The sequence below is a fragment of the Malus domestica genome, chromosome 10 (genome assembly GCF_042453785.1).
Source record: "Malus domestica chromosome 10, GDT2T_hap1".
NCBI lineage: Eukaryota > Viridiplantae > Streptophyta > Magnoliopsida > Rosales > Rosaceae > Malus > Malus domestica.
Window position 1 is genome coordinate 602,525 of NC_091670.1, and position 21,635 is coordinate 624,159.

At 36.4% G+C, this 21,635-nt stretch overlaps 2 protein-coding genes across 2 annotated transcripts; one reads left to right on the forward strand and one right to left on the reverse strand.

The window, feature by feature from the left end:
- The first annotated feature begins 584 nt into the window (after nt 1–584).
- LOC103444512 (dynamin-2A-like) lies at nt 585–12,010 on the forward strand. The gene is made up of 22 exons (XM_008383447.4): nt 585–1,089; nt 1,807–1,857; nt 1,949–2,069; nt 2,326–2,415; nt 2,516–2,577; nt 2,691–2,808; nt 3,081–3,417; nt 4,087–4,234; nt 4,809–4,910; nt 4,992–5,111; nt 5,534–5,617; nt 5,735–5,862; nt 6,191–6,275; nt 6,428–6,572; nt 7,335–7,411; nt 8,428–8,484; nt 9,047–9,191; nt 9,293–9,450; nt 10,237–10,350; nt 10,433–10,500; nt 10,644–10,819; nt 11,310–12,010. Exons 1-22 carry the CDS (start codon nt 946–948, stop codon nt 11,558–11,560), a joined length of 2,781 nt encoding a protein of 926 aa, XP_008381669.1. The 5' UTR covers nt 585–945; the 3' UTR covers nt 11,561–12,010.
- A 5,571-nt stretch (nt 12,011–17,581) lies between these two features.
- LOC103444511 (probable glycosyltransferase At5g03795) lies at nt 17,582–20,935 on the reverse strand. The gene is made up of 4 exons (XM_008383446.4): nt 20,500–20,935; nt 20,049–20,287; nt 18,837–19,185; nt 17,582–18,441 (listed from the first exon to the last, which is right to left on the reverse strand). Exons 1-4 carry the CDS (start codon nt 20,815–20,817, stop codon nt 17,767–17,769), a joined length of 1,581 nt encoding a protein of 526 aa, XP_008381668.1. The 5' UTR covers nt 20,818–20,935; the 3' UTR covers nt 17,582–17,766.
- Nucleotides 20,936–21,635: the final 700 nt, after the last annotated feature.

Here is a 21,635-nt window from a genome sequence, read left to right on the forward strand (position 1 = left end):
ACGTAATTTTAGGGAATTGTAGACAAATCTCATTTTGCACTCCAAACTTTCTATAATTAGAAAAAAAAATACACTTAAGAAAAGTGTGAAATGAGATTTTTGGAGTGTTAATAACAGTTTCATAATTTTATCATATTTTAAGTTTTTTAAAGAAACAAGTTATGTGATAATTGATGTGTAATCTATATATATAATAGTAATTAATGTCATAAGTACATCTGACGTGATAATGTGGTCACAAATAAGATTAAGATACCTATTACTCAAAATTCCTTTTAAAAAGGGAAATTGAAAAGAGAAGGCTTGAAATTTGAGGGGAAAAAAGAAACAACAGACAGAAAATAGTGGAAGCAAAATCATATTAGAAAAAGAGTTTTATTTTTATTTTTATTTTTTTAATAAATGATATTATATTCAGTTTACTAAGGACAGACTAAAGAGGGTGAACTTAGCCTTATAATGAGTTAGCAATAATATGATTCAAACTCGTCTTCATCAAGAATCGAACCTAAAACCCCTAATTTATAAGAAAAAAGTTTTAAAAATTGAAAAAATTAAAAGGAAACGGGTACCCAGCCCCACCCAGCTACAAACATTCAAAATAAAAGAAAGAGGAGAGAGAGAATGGCGAGAGGAGTCTGAGATTTCAAAACGCAAGAGAGAGAAAGTTGGAAGAAAGAAATAGATAGAGAGACAGAGTCTAGAGAGAGAAAGCGAGCTTCTCCCACATTTCCTCTTTCTTTGTCTTCCTTCGCTCGCAGTTTCTTTCTGAATCCCCCAATTTCAGTTTCCCTCAGGTGGAAACCAACGATAGAGAGAGCGAAGAGAGACACACCCACACCAGACGAGATCGATCGTTTTGGTTCCCGAATTCCCAATTCCTAGGGTTTGAATCAGATCCGTCGGTCTCCCCCTCAGATCTTTGATCCTCAATCCTCTGCTGCGATGGAGGCGATCGAGGAGTTGTTGCAGCTATCAGACTCGATGCGGCAAGGCGCCGCTATACTTGCCGACGAAGATGTTGACGAGAACACAACCTCCTCTCGCAGGGTTTCCAGTTTCCTTAACGTCGTCGCTCTCGGCAATGTTGTAAGTCAACCAATCCTCTTTCGATTCCATTCTTTCGCAGTTTGATCTCTTTGAATCGGCTTGCTCTGACGCAATCGGAGATCTTTGAATCTACGTAGGGTGTTTTGATCTTCTTAATTCGTATTTCTTATTTGATGTGGGTTAGCCTGAATACTCTGTTTGTTTGTCTCGCTAACTGATAACTGGAAACCATGTCTCCCAGAAAACAGGATATATTGAATCTGATATTGAAATGGTCAATGGAGTTTGATTTGAAGAATGACCACCAAACACGATAATGATATTAAATTTTCGGGCAGTTCTTGGCAATCTGCATCTACTTTGCGTCCATGACTCGCCTTACTTTGTTGCACTGCATTAACTGAAGAAAGTTACGTTCAGCAGTTTTCACTGCTGCTGCTATTGTAATTTGTTACAGTTTCCTTATGAATAGGGAATAAACTCTCTGTTATTTGACTTGTTCTCTTGCTGTGCTTATAGTGTGCATTGTCATGCGTGTGTGGATATGTGCATTCTGCATGTGTGTCTGCATACGATTTTATTTCCATGGCTTATAAGCTACGATAACAGCTTGAAGATGAATTTACATTTTGAAAAACAGTATGTTTGAATATCATTGTTCTTTATGTTTGGAATTAATCTTCTACTTGTCCATACTGAGCTCACTATCTGGAGATCCTGATATATTTTTCTTTTTCTCATGGTTGTTATTGTCAGGGTGCGGGTAAATCAGCAGTTTTGAACAGTTTGATTGGACATCCTGTTTTGGTAAGTAGGATATAATAGATAAGTTTTGCGTGGTATGTGACAAAATAAAAGCTCTATTTTATTCTAAAGTATGTTTCTCTTCTCCTTCCAGCCAACCGGTGAAAATGGTGCTACTCGAGCTCCCATTAGCATTGATTTGCAGAGGGATGGTTCTTTGAGCAGCAAATCTATTATACTGCAGATTGACAATAAATCTCAACAAGTTTCTGCAAGTCAGTAACTACATTTTTGTGTTCTTACATTAGTTCAAATTCATGTTTAACTGTTGCTTGTTTTTGGATATCTTTGGTCAACATTAGGAATCCCCTTTTGAATGGCCTCTTAACTCATGCAGGGCTTATACTCAGTTGAAGCCTATGTGATATTAGGAATACCTCATGATGTATTGGATGCATAATGTGTCATAACCATGATAATCTCATTCTTATTCTGTCAACTTTAAACTTTAATGTGCTTGTTGTTCTGCAGGTGCTTTACGGCATTCACTGCAAGGTAGGCTGGGTAACGCTACAGGAAAAACCCGAGATGAAATTAATTTGAAACTGCGGACAAGTACAGGTTAGTTCAATTAATACCTAGCTTCCAGTCTCTTCACTCAGTAATTAATGATACGTGGTTGGTTGAAATTTAATGGTTACTAACATGATTTTTATTGCAGCCCCACCCCTCAAATTGATTGATTTACCTGGGCTTGATCAACGGATTATGGATGAGTCTATGGTATGTAATTGTTTGCAGTTTTAGACCGTTAGTTGCACTAGGACTTTTGTTTAGGATTACTTGATACTGAATTTAAACTTGGTACTGAAAATGAAATTGTTTAACTTTTGTAGATTGGTGAATATGCTGAGCACAATGATTCAATTTTGCTTGTTATAATACCTGCATCTCAAGCACCTGAAGTTGCTTCATCTCGAGCCCTCAGAGTTGTCAAGGAGTACGATGCAGATGGTAAAAACATTGCTATTTAGTTTGTAAGACCCTTTTTCCCTACTCTAGGGAGTGGGTTGCTGAAATGTTGCTTTTATTCTTTGATCTCTAAATGTTTTAATAATTATCAGGTCCTGTTGGTAATGCTGCATGTTAGAGTTCCTGTACATTAATTGAACCCCCTCCAATATCATTCCTTCAACCCCACCCACCCCCACCCCCAACAAATTATTTTATTATGTTCTGTTTTGTTGTTTGAAGTGATTGAACAGACGATCAAATGTGGATTACAGGTACCAGAACCGTTGGTGTTATTAGCAAGATAGACCAAGCTGCTTCAGATCAGAAAGCACTTGCTGCAGTCCAGGCACTTCTGTTAAATCAAGGGCCATCAAGGGCATCTGATATTCCTTGGGTTGCTTTGATAGGTCAATCGGTTTCAATAGCTTCTGCACAGTCTGGAGGTTCTGAAAGTTCCCTAGAAACTGCCTGGAGGGCTGAAAGTGAAAGTCTGAAGTCTATTTTGACCGGAGCTCCTCAAAGTAAGCTAGGCAGAATAGCCTTGGTGGATGCTCTGGCACAGCAGATTCGTAGCCGTATGAAAGTTAGACTTCCAAACCTCCTTTCTGGGTAATTTTTCTCGAATTCTGTTTATCTTGTTTTATAATATTCTTATACATATCTCATATTATTCAAAACACACAACTTTAGGATATGTTTGGTCCATTTCACAAAATGGTCTCTTCTGAACTGGCTGTTGTCGAAGTATCAGAGACTTGAACCTAGCTTCCACAAGAAGAAAAATCCCTGGCATCTTTAAAAATGAAGAAAAACTTAGCCCACCTACCAATTGCCACCCGTTCCCCTCTCTGTCCACTTCCAGGGAGATGGGCCCAGTCATTATCATATCATACCTCCTATTATTTCACTGTGTGTAGATTTTTTGCTGCTGTTTGGTCAGGGTTATTTTCTTCTTGTTACCTCGCTCTCTTTTTTGGGATATATCCGGAGTTGTGGATCCGTTTTTCTACTGATCGACTCCCTCCCAGATGCTTTGTGGGGATATTTTCTAGTACCTTTACTAATTATGAGATCTCACTTGGCCATTCCACTTGCATTGACCTAATAAAATTAGCTCAATCTACACTTTAATATATCTGTAAGTGTAGGACATGAAAACCTACTGATCAAACTACTACCTTGAATAATATCGTTCCCTGCTTCAACTGTGGTAATTTCTTTTCCTTCCATATTAATTCGTCAGTTTCAACTTAATAGTTCTTGTTACTCTTTTTCCAGGTTACAAGGGAAGTCTCAAATAGTTCAGGATGAATTAGTGAAGCTTGGTGCGTCTATGGTGCAGAGTGCTGAGGGCACCAGATCTCTAGCTTTGGAGCTTTGCCGTGAGTTTGAGGATAAGTTTCTCCAACACATTACATCTGGTGAGGTGAGTTCTTTTAGTTAAATGGTTGACTTGTGCATGCCAAGTATTTTTGTGATATATACCTTTTTATTTCCTTCAAATTATTGATTACAAAAAATTAAAAAAAGGAATTAAATAGTTCATAACCCCCTATAAGAAAGGTAGATGAATGACAACAAGATAAAATTCCTCTGAAGCTAAAGCCCCACCTTAAAAGTGTGTATTTATTTTAAAATCTTGTCTGATCATTGTCGGACTTTGAGACCTTCTTGAAGGTAGGCTTCAAATCTCATAATTTACTCCTTTCTTTGGGTTTATAGATGCAGTCCCTATCAGTTGGTCATTCAATTTGTTTTTTTTTTTCCATTGAAATGGATCATAAATTCCATTAGGTTCAATTTTTTTTTCTTTCAGGTTAAACTGGTCTGTTTGTTAATACTTTAGGTGGTTTATCACATTTCATTACGAATTTGTGAGTAGTTGAATCTTTTAGGGTATATAGTACTTTTTAGTTTCCTATTATGAAATATGTTTCTGGTTTATGAAATAGAATGTTTCTGGATTATTAGTTCATGTGGTTTTAAAACTTTTTATGCAGGGTTCTGGATGGAAAATTGTTGCAAGTTTTGAAGGAAATTTTCCAAATAGAATAAAACAACTCCCATTAGACCGACATTTTGATATCAATAATGTGAAGAGGGTATGTTTTGTCATGGTCTTGTTTTTCTGAGGTTTAAAGTTTCTTAACTTCACATGACCTTTTGCTATCATTCTATATCAGATTGTGTTGGAAGCAGATGGTTATCAACCATATCTCATATCCCCTGAAAAGGGGTTGAGATCTTTAATAAAGGGGGTCTTAGAGCTTGCAAAAGAACCATCACGTCTTTGTGTGGATGAGGTATCCTAGCTATGTCTCTGCTTCTGCACTTGTTTGAATTCCATGTACCTTTTCTGTTTTCGAGTGTACAGAAGGCTAATCTTTCCCTTCATTCTTTCCTTCGCTTCTTATTGAGTTAATTATAATTTGATTTTCTGTGGCAGGAGCCATTGAAATGATGAAATCTTTTATGTTGACCCCGTTTTTTGTCTTTAAGATTGTATTTACAGTATGCTTTCTGTTGTAGACATCATTCGCTCCAAACTTGGGTTTTTTCTGATATCAAATAATAATGATGACACCTGTCTTTTATAATTTGATATGAATGATTGGAGGGCCTACAACTAAAATCATCCTTCACTGCTGTTTGATCATATGGACAATTGTCTGCCATGTCTCCAGTAAATGATTGATGATGAGTTCTTTGCTGATTGATTAAACAGGTACACCGTGTCCTGGTAGATATAGTTTCTGCTGCTGCAAATGCTACACCAGGTCTTGGAAGATACCCTCCTTTCAAGAGGGAGGTATGCTACCTTAAATATTGTGCAGTCTTTTGGCGTATAGCTCTGTATTTTACACAATGATTAATACAGTGAATAAATTCTGTACTGCTTAATTTCTTTTCATCAATTTCTTTCAAGGTTGTGGCCATTGCAAGTACTGCATTGGATGCCTTTAAGAATGAATCAAAGAAAATGGTGGTTGCACTGGTAGATATGGAGCGTGCTTTTGTGCCTCCTCAACACTTCATCCGCTTGGTGCAAAGGAGGTAGTCTTTATTTTTTTGTTAGACTGTTGATACATAATACCAGTTTCAGGCACAAACTGTTTTAAGCTTCTTGCATGTGCGGTCAATTCCTTTTAATTGCAGTGTTATGGCATGTTTAGTAGATTTTTGCATGTGCAGATGGATAATCAAAGTGGACACCCTAATGTCGTACAGTTTTTAAGAGTTCATAGAAAGTCTGGCCGCTCATGTTGGCACACACATCATGTCCCCATGGACTAGTTTATTAAAATTGTTTGTTTTTAGTCAGTATTGTGATGTCTATTTATGCAGCTTGTTATATAATATATTTATTCTTGGTCTATTACAGGATGGAGAGGCAGCGTAGAGAGGAAGAAGTGAAAAATCGATCTTCAAAGAAAGGACAAGACGCAGAGCAAGCAATAATGAATCGGGTATGGGACCGACTCTTTGTATTATGTAAACTGCCATTAATGAAATGAAAATATTAAGTAGACATGAATTTCGTTTACATATAGAGTGCTAATTTCTCAACCTTGAATTATCTAAGCTGCTTGTTCATACTCTCCATTATCCACTTTTTCAGGCAACTAGCCCTCAAACAGGAGGTGAACAAGCTGGTGGTAGCATGAAATCAATGAAGGATAAGGATAAATCTGGTAAGGACGGCAAAGATGTACAGGAGGCAACTGGTTTGAAGACTGCAGGTCCTGATGGCGAAATAACAGCAGGTTTGTATGCAAATGCTTGCACCTGTTGACTTCTTGGAACAGGGTTTGTGTGAAACATTTTTATTTATTAATATCTTTGGGAAACAGTTGGTCTGCTCCTGCCAATTTTTTTCTTGAGTTTTCCTAATTGAATGCCCTTTTAAGTGGTATTTAAAATTTTTCATTTAGCTAAACGCCAATACATACTATATGTAAACAGTTATTTTATTTTGTAACTTAGAATTACCCATGGTAACGTTTCATGGAGGTTTTCTTCTTCTATGCATGTTTTTAGTGCATTGTGCTGAACTTAGAATCCTTGATAAATATTTGGCAATTAGCAGGGCAATTACTTAATTTTTTGTCTAAAGTTTTGCAAAAATGCATGAACATATTCTTTCGAGACATTTGAGGGTCACCCAGGAAATGTTGAAACATACATGGCAGGTCTTTTATGCTCAAATTCAATCGCCCGTTTCTTAATTCGTAATTGATGAAAATGATGATATTAACTGTGATAAATTTGAACTTTGAAAATCCCCTGTACTTCAAGATATTGTGTAATTAATCAAGGAAATGTACTGTGTGGTTCTGGTCATGTATTGGTTTTTGCCTTTTCTTTTCAGTAACTTTACATTAGTATGCTAGGTGAAAGAAATGACTAATTTTTACTTTGGACACCATCTTGGGTTGGTTTTAATTGACGGGGGTTTGCTTAACCATGTAGTTCTCTGAAGTTCTATAAATTGCATGTATTAATGCTGAAGTTTCCAACATCTGCAGGTTTCTTGTATAAAAGAAGTGCCAAAACTAATGGGTGGAGCAAGCGATGGTTTGTTTTGAATGAAAAGACTGGAAAGGTTTGTAAAATTACAATCATATGCCTGATAAATCCAGGCTTATATAACAAAAATGGATTATGGTGTTCCGATGGATATGATGCATCAAATAGACGACATATGCCTTTGTATATTTTGATATGCATGAAGTTTAAGGCAGTGATCATTTTGAGTTTGTTTAAACTATTATTATTTTATTTTGTGGGGTTTGTACCATTTTGGTACATTGTAAATCTTCTGTTTACAATTTCTTGATAAGTTAATTGAGTTTGTTGTAAAAATGCTGAGGTATCATCTTTTAAAAAGCCCCACGCCGGTTTACATCTATTTCAAAGAAATAAAGAACAAAATAAAGTTAGGCGTTAGTTATGCCTCATATCAGTGAAGAAAATAAAAAGAGTTGTGCTTTGTTGGAGTCTTGATCTCCATCAGAAATTTTTATATGCCTTCAAAATTTCTTGTCTCTCTCAAGTCATCAGTACCAAAAGATCTTATTACAACCTTCCTTGTCATCCATTCAATGACTGATTGAATTTGGTGGCACCCAACCAACCTCTGGGGAGAGAAAAGTGAATAACATTCATTCGTGTTGTTTTTTTTTATTCAATTTTTTATTTAGTTTATGTATATATTTTTATTTTTAACATACTACAATTCTTGAAAAGCAACTCACCTCCTTACTGGGAACAGGGAAGGCGTAGTGGTCAAAATAACCATTTTCTTCATCCTACTTTTCTCGTAATGCATACGTTCATGTTTGCCTGATTCTCCTTAGTGATTGCACTTGTTCTGATATGTTCTCAATGCTTTTGTTTTTTATTTTTAAAGTCCAAATAAGGCAGTGTCTTCCTCTATGCTAGCTTGCAGATTATATACATGTCGCAAGATGTTGGAAATGGTGTTTGTTTGCTTCTTACATTATGTATCTTTATTGCACTTCTGAATTCTGGATTGTGAATGTGTGGATGTTATTGAAGCTGCTTTTACACTTGCAAATTGTTGTGTGGATATGTCTTGACCCTTCCTTTATTTCATAGCTTGGCTACACCAAAAAGCAAGAGGAGAGACACTTTCGTGGTGTCATCACTTTGGAGGTATTGGAATCCCTCAATGCCTTGGCTCTTCAAATTTCATATGATTTAGTTATCATACTGCTATCTGTTGTACTTGCATAGGAAGTCCCCTGGAAGGCATATATAGTGTAACCCAATGACTAGAAAGTGGTGTTTTGATGCCAAATTTTTTCTTTTGAATGTGTTTCCATGAGGTTCAACGCTACCATTTTAACTGGGCTTGAGATTAGCATATGCACATGGTTTGAGCTTTAGGAAACCAAGTTAATCCCTGAAAGTATAATAGAAATTCGGAATAGTGAAATCGTATATATAGACCTAAATGCTTGCCGGAGTTAACAATGTGACCAGCATTTATGGTAATGTAAATTTTATCGTCTCTGTAGTCTTCTTATCATATGAGCAATACTGATGCACTTCGCATATCAATTTTGTCATCTTGGTGCATGCACAAAAGCATTATATTGAACATGTCAAAACACCATGTATGTGCATGTTAACAGTAGCCAGCACACCATTCAGTATAACAGTATGGTGCTGCAGTCCAGTTGCGGCAATGACCAAGCGCATGATTGTTTTGCAGGAGTGTAATATTGAAGAGGCTTCAGATGAGGATGAACCACCTCCATCAAAGAGTTCAAAGGACAAAAAGTCAAATGGACCAGAAAAATCACCCAGCCTTGTGTTTAAGATAACTAGTAAAGTTCCATATAAAACTGTTCTGAAAGGTAGATCCCCGTTTTTGGTCGTTGTAGTCGTCTGCCAGTGGCTTCACCCATTCTCTTGCATGAGTTTGTTATCTTAATCCTAAAATCCATTTTTCTTGCAGCACACAGCGCCGTTGTGCTAAAGGCAGAGACTGTGGCAGACAAGCTAGAGTGGATAAATAAGATTGGAAAGGTTATTCAACCTTCTAAAGGACTACCCAGGGGTGCATCAACTGAAGGTGGTCCTACAATGCGACAAAGTCTTTCTGATGGTTCTCTTGTGAGTTGTTGACTTCAATAACTTTTATAATTGTGATATTATGAATGGATGCTTGTGTATGTGTGAATATCCGTTGTGAATTTTGTTATTCTGTTATTTATTCTTTTGGTATCTTCAGAGGCTTACCTATATCTTTGTAGTTGCGATTCCTTATGGCTACGTTTGGGTGGCGGATTTCCAAGTTCCAAGGGATTGGGCTCAAATAGCAAGAAATGGATTGCAAAAAATTAGATACTAGGGATTAGAAAAGCCCTCCATCAGCAATGCAAAGGCATGTAAGAGGGATTTGCAAATGACACCTTCCTGTAGGGGTTTTTGGCTATTCCCTCTCATCTACCTTGTAATGCTCATGGAGGGAGTTTCAAATCCCTCCTATCTAATTTTTTGTGATTCATTCCTTGCTAAATTGACCTCGATTCCTTGGGGCTTGGAAATTTCTCACGCAAACATAGCCTGTGTCAATTTTCCACTGTAATATTGTGCACATAGAAAAATACGGGAATGGGTATGGTATGTGTATTATTCGGCAACTTTGTTAAAAACGTACCTTTACAAAGTTGGCTTTTTTTATTTTTAATTTTCATATTTTAGTTTTTCAATAATATGTTAAAAATACGTAAATTTTATGTGTATTATTAAAAAATAAGCCTAATAACTTGTATTAAATATGAAAAGTACGTGTATCATACGGTGGAGTTCTTAAAAACATGAAACGTGCATTTTATGACCTGTAGCCTTAGCTTTGTATTTCTGAAGCGTCAAGTTGTCTTATCGACCTATTTTTAGGATACAATGACTCGAAGACCTGCTGATCCTGAGGAAGAACTCCGGTGGATGTCTCAAGAAGTTCGGGGTTACGTTGAAGCTGTTTTGAATAGTTTGGCTGCTAATGTCCCTAAGGTAAGCTTGGAAGGTCGGCTTTGTATTTGTCGTGCTTATGATTGGACATTTGGAAAATGCTTTAATGTTATCGGTTGAGCAGGCGGTTGTTCTTTGCCAAGTTGAAAAGGCGAAGGAAGACATGTTAAATCAGCTATATAGCTCTGTCAGGTTAACTTGATATTTTCTTTCCTTTTCATCTATCTATTTATTTTTAAACGTGGACTTGCTAAGCCTTGATAGGCTGCTTTTCTCATGTTATTTGTGTCAAATAGTAATTATGTTTGATAAATGTTTTCATTTTCTGTGGGTAGTGCTCAAAGCACAGCAAAGATTGAAGAGCTGCTTCAAGAGGATCAGAATGTGAAGGGTAGGAGGGAACGCTACCAGAAACAGTCACTACTCCTTTCCAAACTAACACGCCAACTCAGCATTCATGACAACCGAGCAGCTGCTGCATCCAGCTATTCTGGTGGTGGTGGTGCACAGGGTATGCAATAGCAAATGTTATTATTTTGTTTTTGTTTGATTATAAAATGGATAGTGCTATTCACACACCCATTTTTACCTCCCACACACCTTTGTTAATTTTTGGCCATTGATCTTCCATTCATTCGATCCAACGGCTGGAAATTGCGAGGGGGTGTGAGAAGTAAAAATGGGTGTGTGGATAGCTCTATCCTATAAAATTATATAATCTCGAGACTTGCTTATTCTTGAGTAGATGAATGTATAAATGATAGAAACTGCTTATAATTGGTAAGGTATTTGGCCAACGTGACCTTTATAATTTTAGATTTCTTTTCTTTACTTCTCACCTGGAAAGAACCGAGAGTATTCGACTGCGAAATTCTTATGCAAATACTTGCCTTTTCTAAGTTTATAACAATGGGGGACCTTAATGTTGATCTAAAGTTTACCTTGGTACTTTGACTTTTATTTACATGGCAATTTATGGAAATTGTATGTTAATTTTGCAGAAAGCATCTCAAGATCTTCATCCAGTGGTGCATCAGGTGATGACTGGAGATCCGCCTTTGATGCTGCTGCAAATGGTCCAGTTGACCGTAGTTCTTCATTATCTAGATCTTCGTCTAATGGTCACAGCCGACATTATAGTGATCCAGCACAAAATGGTGATGTGAACTCTGGTCCAAACTCTGGTAGCCGTCGTACTCCAAATCGGTTGCCACCTCCACCGCCAGGTTCTTCAAACAGCAGATACTTTTAGATGTGCGACCAGACTGATATTAATTGATGATTTATATATTCCCTTGCATTCTTGGTGGATGAGGCTGCTCCGCCCTACTTCATGATTTTTCTGGTAGAATATCCATGGGCGAAGAGAGGGTGTGTACATAGAAGATTACATTCCTATCAGGTTCTTGCGGCTTTCCCGGGTATCACAAGGATGGATTCAAGGCATACTTGAAAACACTTATCGTGTATTCCTCTATTCAATTTTTCTTTCTGCTCGTAGAATTTTCCTTTTCCTTTCTTTTTTTTTTTTTTTTTGTCCATTCATTTTTGGATACTAAAGCTGTATTTGCCTGTCATGATTTTGATTTTTGATACGTATGTTCAAGCTTTGATGGGTTTGTAACATTTGGATCATGATTGTCCTCTAGTGTAGGATGGATCATGGATATGCTAAAGCTCAACGTTATATATTTGGTCTCAAGCGCTTCAGCCTTTCCAGTTTATGATCTCTCTTCCCATAATGGAAGATTGGTCCAATTTATGATATTTGTTGCCAGTCTCAGACTCTTAAGCGCCTGAGCCTTACGATATTTCAATGCAACTTTTTTTAACCAAGTTTCCGAGTGAAAATCCACAAACTCCCTTGACCATCTCCCGGCTTGTTGAGGGAATCTCCCTCCTAGCAATAGCAATGTGGGATCTTTTATGACAAAGGGTGCCTGTTGGAGGTCTTTTTATACTTTTTTGTTCTCTCCTCACTATTAATTTAATCCATCGACTGTCGATTTCTTTACCATTTTTTTACTGTTACCCTTTGCCATTATTACTTTTTGTGGTCAATTTTTAAAAGTGTTGCCTATTTTACTAAAGGGACGCGGCACATAGAGAAAAAAAGAGATGAAAAATGGCTTCAAGAGTTCTCTATGTTATTCCATATTTCATGTCTTTATTTATATTAAACATTAAGGAGAGAGAAAATTACTCTCCAAGTTGTATAACTTGTATAAGGAAGGAGGTGGATTGTCTGCCCTCTCATTTCCATATTCTCCCCATCCTCTGCTGTTTATGTGGTCACGGTTAAGTCACGTTAACATTTTATATTGATTTTTTTTGTAAAAATAATAAAATAATGTTGACGTGGCTTAACCGTGACCATACAAAACAGCAGAGGATGAGAAGAGTATGGAAATGGGAGGGCAAACAATCCATCTCCAAACAGATCTTCTAGGTCTCATAGAATTCTATACCAAGCCTACTAGGGATTTGCACAATAATATCACATAAAATATATTCACAACACTACCCTTTGAGTGGAAATACTCAAGTAGAAACATCAGTTCTTTAGGCAAACGCAGAAGCACTTGATGAAATCCCTTCATCTAGTCAACACAATGAGCGAAAGCCGAATGCGAGTCTAAAAAACAATCAGGAGAAAGCATATGTGGTAAAACCACAAAACCTGACTATGTTAAAACCTAAGGTGGGATAAAACTCATAGTGTAAGGGGAAAAGTGAGAAGTTGCACTAAGTTAAAACTAAACGCCTTCAAGACGCAAGTAAAACATGCACCCTTGCACACAAGGGTATGACTAGCTTAGGATAATGCCTCGCTAAAACCTAGTCAGGTAGCAAAAATCCAGTGGGAAAATTGCTTCTAATTTTAAGGAAAAAAGTACATTAAGGTCAAGTGAGTATATTTTTGGATACTCTCCCTGAGTTTGGCATAACTTCCAAGTGAGAACTACAAGCACTGCAAATGAGATAGTTATGCATACTAATTCATTGGATAAGCTTCTAGAAGGTAAACTTCGGCAGTGACTTCGTGAAGAGGTTGGCAAGGTTCTCATGGGATCGAATTGCTTGACTTCAATCTTGTGATGCTTTACTGATGTGATGAGAGTGCAATGTGCTTGGTGTTGACTTTGTTGATGTATCATGTATTGTTGTGGTTGATTCATGTGGCATTGTCTCCATATATTGTCGTTGGGACTCATTGATGGGCGAAAAAATCGTATGTACTTCGAATATGCTCAACAAGAGCTTTGAACCATGTCTTTCACGTGTAGCTTTGTGAGGTGCGGTGAGTCTTGGAAAGATTCAAAGATTCACAACTAAGGTCTACACCTGAACCTCCAGAAAGTTGTAGTATCTCTAACGTTAAAGGCATAACCATTTCGGAGTTTGTCTTGTGTGGGTTTGATAAGTAACCAGTGTCAACACAACAAACAAGGCAAGATTCATTACGAGGATCATGGGGGTTCAATTTGCTCGAGATGCATACAAATAAGCCTAAATCCCTAGTACCTTCAAGGGAGCGGAAAAATGTCTTTAGTGCCAATTCAATGGCTAAGTGTAGGCGCAATACTGTAGCTTTACCAGCAGATCAACAACGAAGAAGATGTCTTGTTTAATGCAATGAGTTGTATACATCAAAGCGAAAGTTGAACTTAGATATGGAACTTCGAGTTCCACAAACTCTTCAAGGTCTTATTTGCGTCCAACGCATGGATGATCATGGGTGTACTCAAAAGTAACACCTTTTGGATATGGTTCGACTAATGGACTAAGACACAAACGACTTTTCCCAAGATCATTCATCTCAAATTCCTTTTTCAGGTTCGAGGTAGTTTTCTCAAACTCTTCTAGAGTCTATGCGAGATTCATGTTATTGACATAAGTTGTAACTTTAGCAATTCGGAGTATGACGTTTTAATTTAACACGCCACCATAGTTTATTCATATCCTTGAATGATTAAATAATCACTTAGACAGGTATACCACATCCGTTCGAATTGTTTCAATCCGTAAAGTGAACTCCTCAAACGAGTTGAAAGGTGTTCCGTGGTCTAAACAAGTTGAATCAGTTCATGTAACTTTTTGAGAACTTACATGTAAATCTCCATATCAATATTCTCATGGAGAAATGCTATAACCAATTCATATGCTGCAATCAATCACAGGACGTTTAAGAGAAACCTTGCGCCATAAGGCGTGTGTTCCATTGCACTATTTCATTTATCTCATTACACTTCATTTCCCACTTATAATACAACATGATTACATTGGGCAACGTAGGAACGACATATCCAAACAAACTTTGATAAGGAACCTAATTCAACCTGGATTGTAATTTTAGTTGGGTCCAAACACACTTTGATAAGGAATCTAATTTCAACTTGTATTATAATTTTAGTTGGTCAATCAGTTCTACGTCATCATTAATCAACGAAATGTAGTTTGATATCGTCGTTTTTCATTTATATTGGTAGCAACCATATAATTGAAACATCATCAATGATAATCTCACTCTAATTTCATATATTGCCCCCAAACTAGTATATTGGACCAAGAATTTCAATTCTCGAGAGTAATCCAGATTAATTTCATGAGATGAAAATAATTGATACAACGATCGAATATGGATTCATTTTGTACCTTATTCTTCCTCTTATAAGGAATTGATCATACAAATCAAGTGATATGTTGCGCGTTAGACCATTGATAGGTTGATTGGTTATCCGTCGGTGTACCAGGCCATCCAATAAGGATGACCAATCGTCCTTTAGGGGTAGCACACCCCTTCGAGATGTTAACTCGATGTCTGTTAAGTATGTCTATTCTTGCAGGCATGTTTGCACTGATATATGATCTCGTCTCTTTAGCTAGTTTAGAGAAATGCTAATGGGGCAACATTCTCAAAGTTAAAATACATCGCACTTGCTAGAACACAAGATCAAGCACTTGAGTACATCCAACAATCCAAGTAAAAAGACAGGTTGACGTCAACTAGCTGTTAGATCGTTTGTTCTATTTTATTTTAAAAAACGTAAAAATAGGTATTAAAAATGGGAGTCTTAATGAAACACTCCTGATACTGTTCACTTTTAACGTTAAAGACACTTTTACTCTAAAAAGTCACTCTTGGTACTATTCACTTACAACACATTTTTGTCATTTTGATTAAAACTCAAAGTTTTCAAGTTATTTTTATTAGTTTTCCTATTAAAAATACGGCTAATTGGTTCCACCTCAACACAAATCTCGCTAATTGGTTTACAACCTTACACGTGTCATATCCGAAATATTTGTTGATATACATCTTAATAAAATTGTCCCATAAAATAATTAGATAAGTGTAATAATAGTTTAATTAATAGAGTAAAACCTCAAGAAAGTAAGTTGGGACCAAACCAATTTTATAACTTTAGGGAGGTAACGCTTGATAGAGATGTAGTTAAAAAAATATTATTTGTTGACTTATATATTTATATCCTTAATGAGTGTTCTATTTTCTGAAAAGGATTCTTGAAATGACAGTATGGAAATACCAAAAGTTTCATGATAAGGAGCTATAAACATGTTGGAGAAGTAAGAAACATTTTGGCTTCAACAAGATGGTGTCAATATTGACGAAATATTACGTACATGCAAACTCAAAAGCACATCAATTCTAAAAACTAAAGCGTTGTTCCAAACAACTTTAAAGAAATATTTTAGTCCATCTTAAACTTTTATTTGTCATATTCCATATCGTTATACCCATTCACAACTATTACTATGCGAATGTGTGTTTCCTTAAGACATGATTATAAAAATTATTTATTACGATGTGAAGTGTGAAGTTTATTCTTATACATAATTGGTACCAAGTTGGGATATGAATTTTTTTATGAATTTAAGGAGGTTATTATTTTATAAAGTATTACTGTATAAATAATACATAATAGTTGATGTGTGAGTTTTGTACCATAATATGCCTCAATATGCTAAAAAGTAATTAAATGTTGAGAGGAACAAAATAGTCTCTGCACCATTGGAGATGACAAATTATAATCCGACACATTCTTTTCAATACTATATTTTTAGTGTGCTATATTTAAGGATGAGGGTTAAATATAGGAAATACCATTGGAGATGACCTGAGTAACTTTACCCACTAACACGGGAAGCTATTGTATTTAACGAAAAAATTTCGTTTGTCGAATTTTATCCATAATAGTTTTACTTGGGTGTTGTCATTATCACTCTAAAAATTCGTAGTGCACTCCTCACAATTGTGTTTTTGTTACAAAGTTGAGGAAATTTGAAGTTCATACTAACTTTTTGAAATGTCAATAGCAATACCCTTTTATTTATGTCCAAACATATTTGTGTACACATATTTAGTTGCATATGTGAAAAACAATATTAAGAAGCGTTTTGACTTGTTGTGTAGCTTACAGTTACAACCCACCCAATAGAAAATTCCAAATTCCGTCCCTGGTTGCACCTCTATTTATACGTTAGTAAGCAAAGTGATAATTAAAAATCTGATGTTTGCAAGAATAAAGTAAGAAACTAATCGTCTTACATCATCTCCAACCTTTGGGGATAAAGCTTAAAAATTAAAGCTATAACCCATAAATTGTTTTTCTTCTCCAACTCTTTTTGGCTTAAAATTTTAGCTCAAGATTATTAAATAATATTTTTAGCCTAATTTTTTTTCAGTAACTTTTTTGAAAATAAAATTTAAGTAGATTATCCTAATTTATTTTTATGAACATTATAATCTAAAAATATTTAAATTCCGATAAGTAATAAAAAATCACACAAATAAATAGGTACTTACAAAGTTTAGACGTTAGAATTAATTTTGGGCCGCCAAATATTTTTTTACCACTAGATTTGATCTCATTTGATCATAGCCGTTAGATTATAGTAAAAAATAAAAAATAAAAGGTTTGAAATAAATCAATTTTGTGGGTCCAGAATAATTTAAATCAAACTTATATCCTGAGGAGAATAGCCTAAAGATATATTTTCTCCTCAGGGCTTATTTTAGCCCAATAGTTGGAGATGGTTTGGAGTGGTTCTAAAGCTTATATTTTAAGTTTTATCCCATGTGTTGTAAATGGTCTTAGAGATGTAACTTTATGAATCGGAGGAGGATTCTCTCCCCTCCTAATCTCTCTCCCTTTCCCTCCCCTCCTATTTGAACGGTTACGGTTTAGCCACGTTAACATCTTATATTGATTTTTTTTATAGAGACAATAAGACAAAGCAATATGTGAGAGGAAGGAAGGGAATGAGATGGAAATAGAAGGGGAGAGAATCCTACTTCTTATATATATTTATTACATATATATTTATTATTTTTATTCTACTTTGCCCCAATTGGAAAAGCGAAAAATTGTTATGGTCCCATGCCATGTACCATACTACCATGCATGTAATATATAGGACTGAAGTAAAAAGATTCTACTCAACTCGTTCATCCTCAATGCGGATATTCAACCTCCTGAGCCAAATGGAGTGAACAATCATATGGAAAACATCGAATCTCTTGGAAGGTCCATTCACCACAAAATGCCTCTGCACCTGCTTCACTCTCCTCTGCATTCTCAAGTACTGACTTTGTGATATTCCCATCAGTATCCTTTTGATGTTTGGTATGTCCTTCACTTGCACTTGCACAGAAAACGACTTCCACTCCAGAACATCGCTGAACGGTGGGACATAGCTGTCCGAAATCAACACCGGAACACACTCTGCGTATATGGCTTCCACCACTCTCGGACTTGCCACTTCGTAACCGCTAGGGCACAAGCAGAACCTGCTCTTCTTCAACATTGATTCATAGGATACACCGTTGGGGAGTTGGTCGTAAACTTGCACGTCTTGATCTTTTTCTTTCCATTCGTTTAGAAGCAGGTACCTTATGTGGCCATGAAGCCGGCCTGCGAAGAAGGCAAGAATCGACCTTCGGGATGGGGAGAGACCACCGAGAAGTCCCTTGGTTTCCCCCGTTCGGAGATGGATTTCTGGAAATGAGACATCTTTTGAAGGGTTGAATCCTTCGGATGTGTTTGCGTTGCATAGTACTCTTATGGAGTTTTGGTATAAATGAGGAACATATGCAGATGTGCTCGGCCCCTGTATGTGTACATAGACAAAATCAATTCATAACTAACTAGTTTGGTACCATTATTTTACACTGTAAGCTAGGGAACGAGACCAACAACATATATCAAGCGAACATCAACCCTCATGTGCAATCTCATCCGTAGATAAAGAGTTAGACACATGTTGGCATAAAAAAAGGGTTAGACATGAAAAAAAAAGGGATAATATCATGTTGTACAACTATTATACACAAAAGTTTAAGTTGTCACCAAAAGTGCAAATAATTATCACTAAATTAATCAAGTGATCACTAATATATATTGGACTATATTTTACAAAAATGTAGAGACAATCAGAAATGGAAAGAAAAAGAACAAAAAAAGAGAGGGAAAAGGTTGGGAGGAACATATAAGATTTGTTGTTACCCAATCATGACAAGAAAGCATAAAGTGATCAGCACCAAGACTTCGATTCCAAAAGGGATGCTTATCCGAAATGACATTGACATAGTCGACGACAGCTCGCCCGATGGGCTGAGTGTCGTGGGAGTCGGCCACGTACAGGTACTGCACCAGCATCACCACGCTGAAGGGAAGAAAATAAACGAGGGCCTGATCTGGATCTCTTGTTCTGTAAATATTCTCCATTTCCATTTCATGAATAAATCTCCCTTCTGTCGAATATATGCTTTTGCATGGACCGTTGTGAAATATTGGTGGCTCTCCTTCTTCGTATACATATATCTTGAAGTGCTTTTCCATCTTCAAGTAACTCCTGCAGTGATACAGATATAGTTAGATGATAATAAAACTATTTGTACCATATTTCATCAGTGATCATCTTGCGGATCAATTTTTTAATACAAGTAGTCAGCAGTGTAGTCTAGACAATAATACTTCGTCATAAACATTAGAGAAATTTGCACAAACACCCCATGGACTATTAAAGGTGTGTGCAAATGTCTCCAAAATTCGAAGTCTTGCCAATTTACCATACAAACTCCACATTTAGTGTAAATGTACCATCTCTGTCAATATCCGTCAAAAATTACATCAAAACGGCTATGTGTTGTGCGCGTGAGCACTTTTTCACGCACCAATTCATTAGCCCTAGACAACTTGTGATAAGAATTTCATTAAACACAGCTTGTCTTTCAAGGACGCATAATATATTGTCCCACCCACGAACTTTAATCAAATACATTTTTATCTTAAGCCATCTATGGGTCTTTTAATTGGTAAAAATAGCCTTGAAAAAGACTCAAATGTGTTGCACATGAAAATGTTTGAACTAAAATTTTTTAACTAAAAATGGAGGTGGAACATTCACTCTAAAACACAAGTTTAACTGATAGATTGACAACATAATGTTACACTTAACATAAATTTGTAGTATTTCTCTAATAGAAATAGGGCCACCAACACATGTATGTCTCATCTCTATTAGAGAGATGTACAAATATGTGATAAGAGTATCATTTGTCATATTGACAAGATTTTTAGTTTAGATGGTATATATTTACGCACACCCCTAATAGTTCACAGAGTATTTGTGGAAGTTTTACCTAATTATTTATTAGTACCATTACAAAGAGAGGTAGAGATTATATATGGAATAATTATTAAGATTATACGTACCTGTGAAAAGCATTTGCATTCCTGTAAATTGGTCCACGAGGAACATAGTCTGGATCTTCATGGGTAGAAGTTAGATTTCGGACTCGAGCAGCTTCTCTTATGGAAGCCCGGACTCCGGCCAAATTTGCTTCAAGTTTCTCCAACCTGCTATATCTCTTTATTGATGTACTAGTTATTATAGCCGATGTCCCATTAATTTCATCAGATTCTGTAATCCACACCATCCCTTGTTTTTCTCCCTGCGGTACATTCAATTAGTGCCGTTAGATAAACAGGAAATTCGTGTGAGCTTGAAGAAAGACATTAATTGCCAGTGGTGGTGGATAGAGCTTTCTCTTCAACCCATTGCATCTCGGGTTTAGAGTTCAGACCCTTTCACTCCTCTTAGTCTAGCTTAGAGTAGTAGTGTCGCTTGTAATAAAAAGAAAGACAAAGTACAAAGAAATCTTACGATATTTTGACGAGGGACAACTGTTTCATTTGATTTTGAGGAAGAAGTGTTGTTATGACCTTGTTTAGCGGCTTTAAGAACCTGAGGAGGCCTTGGTGGTGTTGCAGTTGCAGAGAAAGCTGATGAAGAAGAAGAATAGTCTTCAGTCTCCAATACGTTGCCGAATCCCCATGACCACGAAAGCGAACTCGTGACGCCCAAACTGCAAACCAGCACTGATATCACAAAAAATGGCACCACAAAAGCTAGAAGCAAAACAGAATAGGAAGACGACGACAACAAAGAATTCGGCTTCTTGTTGCTGAGAGGAGGTTTCATCTCTGGATTCTAGATCACTCTCTCTCTCCACTGTCTCTCTCTCTCTCTCTCTCTCTCTCTCTCTCTCTCTCTCTCTCTCTCTCTCTATATATATATATATATATATATATATATTCTTCCACAAGTACTAGTCACAATTAATCACACTCACTAGGTAGCTAGTAATGTTATGAATAATGCGCATATTTTACAGATTGATTCATAACTTAAACTGATGGTTATTCCTTGCTGCTCATAAAAGTCATTCTTTGGTAAAGGGTTGTACATATGGAAAAGCTTATATAGATGTATATATACGAGTGTGTAAGGACACGACCCAGGAAAACACTCGACACACACCAGCATAATATGAGGTGTTAGAATCCCCCCACTTAAATGCTGCGTGACCAAGTGCAGTGTTCGCCACCTTCGCGCTATCCTTTAAAACGACTAGACATTAATTAGACAGTTAATCATCCAAATTTGTTGTGAACTTTTACAGTCATTGTTGCTGCCGGCCAATTATTTTTACAGTCAATCATCCAAAAGTTTTGTAAATTTTAAGGACGTTGAGTTACTCTTATATTGTCAATCAATTTTATGATAACTTTTATCAATATTCTTCGAAAAAAAGAGTACGAGCTATCATGTGTATAGAACGTGTTTATTATGGTTGCAGATAACAAGGGTCTCCAAGTATATCAATTCACACTGTCCAATTAATATAATAAACCAAGTAAACTAAGTAATAGATGCAGTGATTCAGTGAACAAGTAATTAATTAACCTAAGACAACCAAAACAATGCAATATCGAATTCATATGTTCTTGCATATGGTC

Bases quoted from the DNA above. Each gene is read 5' to 3' on its own strand.
- LOC103444512 (XM_008383447.4), top strand. From the start codon at position 946: ATGGAGGCGATCGAGGAGTTGTTGCAGCTATCAGACTCGATGCGGCAA. The intron at 5,618-5,734 runs GTATGCTACCTT...ATTTCTTTCAAG, and splicing joins ACCCTCCTTTCAAGAGGGAG to GTTGTGGCCATTGCAAGTAC. The intron at 7,412-8,427 runs GTTTGTAAAATT...TTTATTTCATAG, and splicing joins TGAATGAAAAGACTGGAAAG to CTTGGCTACACCAAAAAGCA.
- LOC103444511 (XM_008383446.4), bottom strand. From the start codon at position 20,817: ATGAAACCTCCTCTCAGCAACAAGAAGCCGAATTCTTTGTTGTCGTCG. The intron at 20,288-20,499 runs GTAAGATTTCTT...AATGTACCGCAG, and splicing joins TTGTCCCTCGTCAAAATATC to GGAGAAAAACAAGGGATGGT. The intron at 18,442-18,836 runs GTAACAACAAAT...GTACACATACAG, and splicing joins TGCTTTCTTGTCATGATTGG to GGGCCGAGCACATCTGCATA.